At 51.5% G+C, this 8,014-nt stretch overlaps 1 protein-coding gene across 3 annotated transcripts in view; it reads right to left on the bottom strand.

Moving 5' to 3' along the window:
- The window catches only part of CSPG5 (chondroitin sulfate proteoglycan 5 (neuroglycan C)), a 17,712-nt gene extending 9,698 nt beyond the window's left edge, over positions 1 to 8,014 (bottom strand). For 2 of the 3 annotated variants that reach the window (XM_011939202.1, XM_011939203.1), the window contains exons 1-2: positions 6,939 to 8,014; positions 2,812 to 3,000 (exon numbers count right to left, since the gene is read on the bottom strand). In XM_011939202.1, the coding sequence (XP_011794592.1) occupies positions 2,812 to 3,000; positions 6,939 to 7,714 (965 nt within the window). In that variant the 5' untranslated portion in view covers positions 7,715 to 8,014. The remainder of the gene's footprint in view (positions 1 to 2,811; positions 3,001 to 6,938) is intronic. The other variant, XM_011939201.1, reaches the window with a different exon arrangement.

Below are 8,014 nucleotides of genomic sequence, written 5' to 3'. Positions count from 1 at the left end.
CGGGGTTTCACCGTGTTAGCCAGAATGGTCTCGATCTCCTGACCTCGTGATCCGCCCGTCTCGGCCTCCCAAAGTACTGGGATTACAGGCTTGAGCCACCGCGCCCGGCCTTTTTTTTGTAAAGATGAGGTCTTGCTATGTTGCTCAGGCTGGACTCAAATCCTTGGGTTCAGGTGGTACTCCTGCTTTGGCCTCCCAAAGTCTTGGGTTTACAGGCATGAGTCACAGCATCTAGCCAAATGCCATGGATTGTAATAAGATGCACCATTATTTGATGTACCATTAAGAAAAAATAAAAACACTTCCACCACTTAAACCATCATCCAATACTCTCTTATACCTTAGAGGGTTTTTTTTTTTTTTTTTTGAGACAGAGTCTTGCTCTGTTGCCCAGGCTGGAGTGCAGTGGCACAACTCGGCTCACTGCAACCTCCACCTCCTGGGTTCAAGCATTATCTGGCTCAGCCTCCCGAGTAGCTGGGACTACAGGTGCCCATCATCACACCCAGCTAATTTTTGTATTTTTAGTAGAGACGGGGTTTCACCATCTTGGCCAGGCTGGTCTTGAACACCTGACCTTGTGATCCACCCGTCCTGATCCACCCGCCTCGGCCTCCCAAAGTGCTGGGATTATAGGCGTGAGCCACCACGCCCAACTGAGTTTTTCTTATATACTTGAAGTAGTTCATTTAGACTTTAGATAAGGGACTGACAACAATATGAACAGCTCAGAACCCATTTGTGCATGCCAGGGAATTACCACTACATCATAACTACCATGTGGCCAACAGTGATCATAAGATGCCAGTGGCTGGGCACAGTGGTGCATGCCTGTAGTCACAGCTATTTGAGAGGCTGAGGTGGAAGGATCACTTGAGCCCAGGAGTTCAAGACCACCCTGGGTAACATAGTGAGACCCTGTCTCAATTAAAAAAAAAAAAAAAGATGCCAGTGATTGTAAGACACAATCCAATTTCAGAGATGTTAATATGTGGGGGGAAAAAGGTATATTTTAGAATAAATAAATTATGGCAGTATCTGCAGTGCACCAGGCGCATGTCACACAATCAAAGCAGTAACCAGGCTTGGGAAAGAAAGAAGGCATGTGGAGAAACAAGAGGGCCATGCTCTGTGAAAAACACAGGGCTGGCTAGAGGAGGAGGCCCTAGAATAGGGTCCTGCACCTGGCCTCAGCTCTTGCTTCTTCACTGCCCTGGCTGTTGTTCCTTTCTCTCCCCCATCCTCATTAGCAACTGCTGTGATTGAAGCAGTCCCATCTCCTGTCCCCTGGATACCCCTGCTCACCCACCCCCTTGGTGTAGGCGTGAGGAGCCAGGGGTCCAGGACTGTGTCTTTCTGGAGTGATCATGTGTGTAGATGCAGCCCGCCTCAGTGCACAGGCACAATGGAGAGGCCCTACCAGCCCCGGGGCAGTTAGCTGAAAGGCTGCAGAGAGCTGCTGGCATCTGTACATTGTGAGTCTACCCAGCAAAGGAGCAACAGATGGTGTGTTGTCCTTTTCCCAGCACCCAGGGAAAGTCCTTCAGTCATATTCTCTAGAGGGAGTCTCAGGTCAAGGAGAGGGGGATTAATGGGGCAACAGGTTGAAAGGGAAGTGGGAGCAGTTCTGCATAAATTGTTTCTGGGGTCCCAAGGAAGCTGAACTCCAATCTCCCTTTTGTGACTCCTGTGACACTTCCAAAAGGTTTTCTTTTTTTTTTTTTTTTGAGGCAGAGTCTTGCTCTGTCGCCCGGACTGGAGTGCAGTGGCCAGATCTCAGCTCACTGCAAGCTCCGCCTCCTGGGTTTACGCCATTCTCCTGCCTCAGCCTCCCGAGTAGCTGGGACTACAGGCGCCCGCCACCTCGCCCGGCTAGTTTTTCTATTTTTAGTAGAGACGGGGTTTCACCGTGTTAGCCAGGATGGTCTCGATCTCCTGACCTCGTGATCCGCCCGTCTCGGCCTCCCAAAGTGCTGGGATTACAGGCTTGAGCCACCAAGGTTTTCTAACTTTGCTTAGTGATAGGAGTAATTCTCTCATAGCGTATAAGGTCACATCCTAGTGTTCAAGGCAGGGGCTTAAAGGCAAACACATGTTGATTCTCACATGCACACAATAGTCACTGCTTTGCTAAGGGAAGAGCTGAAATAAGATTCTACATCCCATATGGCCCTTAAAATCCACAGTAGAGGAAGTTAAACCTAGTTCTCCCCTCATATTCTTTTCAGGAGAGGTAAAGAGGATTTCCTTAAGTTCCTTGCACTTCTGATTGGACACAGGCTTGACTAGCTTTCAAAAACCAATGCAGTGTGGTGCTCAATAAACCCTTTCTCCTTAGCATTCACCGAGGAGGAGATGGTTTCGGGTGGCAGATGTGAAAGAGATGGAGTTCCTCCACACAGAATTGTGAATGACATCTTGCACTGGCTGCTGGCTGTCACAGTCCAGGGAAGAAGGGGCTATCAGGAGGGTGGACAGACTGAGTAACTTACTTGGGGGCTAGAGGAGGAGTAGCTACATGCTGGCTGCCTTTTTAAAGCAGGCTCTCAGATGCCTAGGGCAGGGTTTTGGGAAAGCTGCTGGACAGCGGCAGTGTGCCACAGGGTCTTCACCTCTGCTGCAGCTCCAGCACATTTTGTGTGGGAACAGACGAGCCTGGGTGAATCTTTAGCACGGACAAAACAGCTGGGAATGGAGCACAGGTGCCAGAAACCCTCACGACAAAGTCCCTGGATCAGTTGGAGGGGTATAGCAGGGTCGGGGGCCTCCCACACCCTGACCTGGGTGGATGGGTGAGTGACACAGACTCACTTGGTTCTACGCAGCTTGGTGTTCTCTGTCTTGAGCAGGTAGAGCTTCTTGGCGAAGAACACTGTCATCATGAAGAGCAGGAGCAGGACGAGGGCAGCCGAGCCCACGGCCACGCACATCACCTGGAAGTCGGTGATGATGGACTCGCAGCGCATCCCCTTGTGCCAGATGTAGTCCTGCGTGTTGCACCTGCAGCAGCGACATTGAGAAACCGCAGCGATGGAGCAGGCAGCCACGGCCACAGCAAGGGCCTGGGCCCTGACCCCAACACCTATCTCCACAGCCTGTTCCTAAGGCCAACTAGAGCAACTGTAATGCTCCAAATCTGCACAGACCTCAGAGCTGGTGTGATCGCCCCCACCTTCACAACCATTCTATGAAGTGGGCCAGGGAGCTCTGAGGTCTGTGATATAAATGAGGTAACCGAGGTGTAGAGAAACCGAGTGAACTGGTCAAAGTTCTCTGACTGCTAAGTGACCGAGGAGGGAAGGGAATCCTGGTCTTCTGCTGTGCAGCCTCAGTGAAGACACCAACAAGATCCTCTCAGGCCTCTCCCTGCCCTTGGCTCTGGGTGAAAGAAAGATGAAAAACAAGAGGAATAAGAGCTACAACTACAAAGTCCCAGGACCTGCCCTGCACATGCAAACCTATCTTGCTGCTTTGTAGTCCCACCTAGTTCACGTGGCTAAGAAGACACTGAAAAATAAGGAAGTGACAGACAAGGACAAACAGAAAGATGGATGTAGATTCTTCTATCTCTGCAGCCCCCCCAAGTTCTGCCCCTAAAGCTCCCTATTCTAGTACTATGAGAACTGTCATGCAAGCACAGTGAGAATCAACCCTCTGGGTGGGTTTTAGTCTTTTTGTTGAGTGACTTTCTCCTGCCCTTGGGGACATTCCCAGGCTCCAACTCTTCCAATGACATTGCTGTTTCCATGGGAACGAGGCTGCTTCAAAGAGGAAAGATGTGGAAGGATACAGAGGCAGGCAAAGGAGGGAGGACATGAACCTCAGGGTGAATGACAGACAAGAGAAAAGGGTCCAGAAATGGGGAAATTATGCACCAGAGAACTGGCTACTCCACATCTAGAATAGGGTGGGGAGACATGGCTAGCAAGAAATTCTTTGTTTTCCAACTGAGCCTCTGCCGTCATGGAGGGCTATCTGTTTGAGGTTGCCAGGGAATGCAGACCCCTCTAAGCGGGGCCCTCTACCCCAGTGTTCTAGAGAAGTTCCGCCACAGCTCTGCTCATTTCCCTGCAGTGGGTCAGGGTGACAGAGACAAAGGCACACTGCAGTCTGCAACCAACGGCTCAGCAGTCTCCTGTGAGTGGAATGCAAAAATAGTTTTCAAGCCGTGGCCAGGCCTGGGTGTACACAGCCAGGGGAGGAATCTGGTAGGAAGGCCCGAATGTGATCCTGGGATGGAAGCTAAGCAAGGGAAACTGGAGTGGACACGTGGAGAAGCCCTTGTGAGACAGTGAGAGGCTGGTAGACCCATGCTGGCAGAGTCATGTAGCTTGGTGAGGAAGACAATCTTATTTTTCTACTTGGGAATTTTCTGAGAGTTCCAGGAGATTCTGGGAACTTTTACAGCTCTCTAGAGCTGTAAAATTTCATACTATTGTGGGGAGTTCACTTTGAAGGTGAAAATTCCAGGCCTCCAACAGGATGAAAGATGATGATTTTGCAAAGAGGTTGCACAACCCCCAGGCTACATCACTATAGTCCCCCAAACTGAAGTTTGAGGAGCCAAATCACAGGGTTTCCTCATATGTCTGGTAGCCCTTAATCAATGGGCAAGTTAGTTTATTGCCATATTTTCTTTTTAAAAATAAAACTGATACAATTTCTTAATCACAGTACCTCCTTTTGGCAGTGGCTGGACAACTCCAAGAACTGTGTGGTCACGTCCTATGAGTGACCCTAAAGTCATGACCATTTATAAAAAAGAACTTCAGCCGGGCGCAGTGGCTCATGCCTGTAATCCCAGCACTTTGGGAGGCCGAGGCGGGCAGATCACGAGGTCAGGACATTGAAACAATCCTGGCTAACACAGTGAAACCCCGTTTCTACTAAAAATACGAAAAATTAGCCGGGCGTGGTGGTGGGCACCTGTAGTCCCAGCTACTCAGGTGGCTGAGGCAGGAGAATGGTGTGAACCTGGGAGGCGGAGATTATAGTGAGTTGAGATCGCGCCACTGCACTCCAGCCTGGGCGACAGAGCGAAACTTCATCTCAAAAAAAAAAAAAACAACAAACAAACAAACAAAAAAGAACTTCATAGAAAGAAACTGGAACTCAAGTTACAATGCCAAGGACAAAATACTCATTGCTTTCTATATGTTATTCTCTGATCCCTACATCAGGACTTAAGGAACTTGAATTCTTCATATACCTGCAGAACGAACAAGAACAAGAAGGATGGAGAATGACACTTGAAAAAGAGATACCCTGGCCAGGCATGGTGGCTCACGCCTGTAATCCTAGCACTTTGAGAAGTTGAGGTAGGCGGATCACTCGAGGTCAGGAGTTTGAGACTAGCCTGGCCAATATGGTGAAACCCTGTCTCTACTAAAAATACAAAGAGACAGTCAGATGACAGAAATGCTCCACTTAGGACTAATGGAGACAACCCTCAAAGGAGTCTGAGGGCTCTACTCCACTTCTACAGCCAGTAAAGGATGGAGACAAGCAAACCACCTGATCACTCCAACCTGGGATTCTTCTGGAATCAGGCTGCAAGCTCTCCAGCAAGTTAAATACCTCACTGTGAGGGCAGTTCCCAAGAGTGAGGTGAGTACGGTAATTACTGATGAGCTGCAGACAATGCCCTTAGGGAAACTAAACTCTGAGTCTTTAAAAGGATTATGGATATGATATCCCAAGGTAGACAAACATCAAAGTAGAGAGAAGAAAGCCACCTCCCAAAGTCAAGAAGCACCCCTCCATCTGCAATACGAAGACCCTCAGCTTGATTTTACCTGTGTGAGTAGCTGCATTTTGGGGTCTGTTTCCAAGAAGGTCCTCCCTTTTGAGTTTGCATGCCTACATCCCTTCTGAGGAACTGGCCCCTCCTCCCGCCGTGCACAAGGCATGGAGCAGTGTTCAGCAGCTGTCTTTATCCCACAGAGTAGGTTTATGGGCCTACCCCTCTCACCAGTACCGCCAGAACTCTCTCCAGCAAACACTCCTCAACCCAGCCCTCTTTCCAAAAGTCTTAAAGAAGTCCCTTCATTTTGTCTTTTTTTTCTTTTCTTTTTTTTGAGACAGAGTTTCGCTCCTGTTGCCCAGGCTGGAGTGCAATGGCGTGATCTCGGCTCACCGCAAACTCCACCTCCCAGGTTCAAGCAATTCTCCTGCCTCAGCCTCCCGAGTAGCTGGGATTACAGGCACCCGCCACCACATCCGGCTAAATTTTTTATGTTTTTTTTTTTTTTATATGGAGTCTCGCTCTGTTGCCCAGGCTAGAGTGCAGTGGTACAATCTCCGCTCACTGCAAGCTCTGCCTCCCGGGTTCACACCATTCTCCTCCCTCAGCCTCCCTAGTAGCTGGGACTACAGGCGCCCGCCACCACGCCCGGCTAATTTTTGCATTTTTAGTAGAGACGGGGTTTCACGTGTTAGCCAGGATGGTCTCCATCTCCTGACCTCAAGTGATCTGCCCACCTCAGCCTCCCAAAGTGCTGGGATTACAGGTGTGAGCCACCGCGCCCGGCAATTTCTTATGTTTTTAGTAGAGATGGGGTTTCTCCATGTTGGTCAGACTGGGCTCGAACTTCCAACTTCAGGTGATCTGCCTGCCTCGGCCTCCCAAAGTGCTGGGATTACAGGAGTGAGCGAGGGCGCCCAGCCTCATTTTGCCTTTGTAACTGAGGGTTTGGGTAAGGACACAACGCACAGAGGAAAGACAGAATCTTATTTCTGAGGAACCTCTCCTAGTGATAAGGTCACAGGAAGTGTATTTTACGAAGTAATTCTGTAGAAGCCTGAGTGAACATTTCTCCACCTGGGAATGCTACGACTTTACAACCTCTTGCAAGCTGTGCCTGTCACACTGCCCTCTGTTGAGTCGGCCTCACATACACACTTCAGTGTCCCTATGCACCTGCCTGCCATGCCCTTACCTGCAGAAGGCCCCTATGTTCTCCACCAGGTAGCACTGGCCGCCATTGTGACAGTAACTTGGGAAGAGGTCGCACACTGACCGGCAGGAGCCATTATGCCGCACAAAGCCACTGCGGCACTCAGTGCCATTTTCACTGGAGGCCAGGTCCCTGCCTGGCTCTCCTGGGCGGGGCCTGAGGGCGATGCTGCTGCCAGGGACCGACCCCAGAGTGTGCTGTGGAGGGACAGCATGCCACCGACTGTTGGGCTGGCCTGTCCCGGGCCCCAGACCGGGCTTCCCAGTGGGCACTAGAAGCTCATTTTCATCTTCTAGGTCTCCACCTCCTACTGCATCTTTGTCATCCTCCTCCTCCTCCTCTTCATCCAAGTCATCATAAAAGGATGTGGTGGGGTAGAAATCAGATTCATCAAAGGGGGTGAAATCATCGTATAAGTCAAGCAGGCTCCAGGAAGGGGTCTCTCCCTCAGTATCAGGGTGGTTCTCTGAGGTTCCTGGTGACCCTGGGAAGCTCCCCAGGTCTGCGCCACGACCCTCACCATCCAATCCTTGGAAGTAGTCGATGTCAATGATATCTGATGCCGGTTGGGGCTCCAGGGTGCCCTGAAAGGGGTAAGTCGGCTCTGGCCCTTGAGGGTCGGGTGTGCTGCCCCCCAGGTTCAGCCAAACCTCCAAGGGGCTCTCCTTGGGGAGTTCAGAAGCTGGGCTCAGCTTGTCGCCGGGGGTGGGGGAGGGTGGCCCGCTGGCCTCTGTAGCCTCAGGAATGGCAGGGGGCATGATTGACTGCCCGAGGACCTCGTCGGGAGCCTGGAGCGTAGCTGGAAGGGCCTGGGCATCGCCGCTACCCGCCTCTGCGGTCACTCCTCCCAGGCCTGGGTTGTCAGCCTCCAGCCAGGCGGTGCGGGTCGCCTGCAGCACCTCCTCTGGCCCGGCCAGCTCGCCGCTAGGCGCGGTCCACGAGGCCTCATCTTCCCCAGCCGCTGGTGGGCCGGCTTCTTCCCGCGTGTCGTTGGCACGCGGCTCCCACGCCGGCCTGCCCTTCACCAGCTCTTCGGCCTCCACCGCGCTGCCCGCCTC

This window comes from Colobus angolensis, unplaced genomic scaffold (assembly GCF_000951035.1).
Source record: "Colobus angolensis palliatus isolate OR3802 unplaced genomic scaffold, Cang.pa_1.0 Scaffold18, whole genome shotgun sequence".
Lineage (NCBI taxonomy): Eukaryota > Metazoa > Chordata > Mammalia > Primates > Cercopithecidae > Colobus > Colobus angolensis.
The sequence above is the reverse complement of the archived record's forward strand: the minus strand, read 5'-3'. Positions and strand labels throughout refer to the sequence as shown.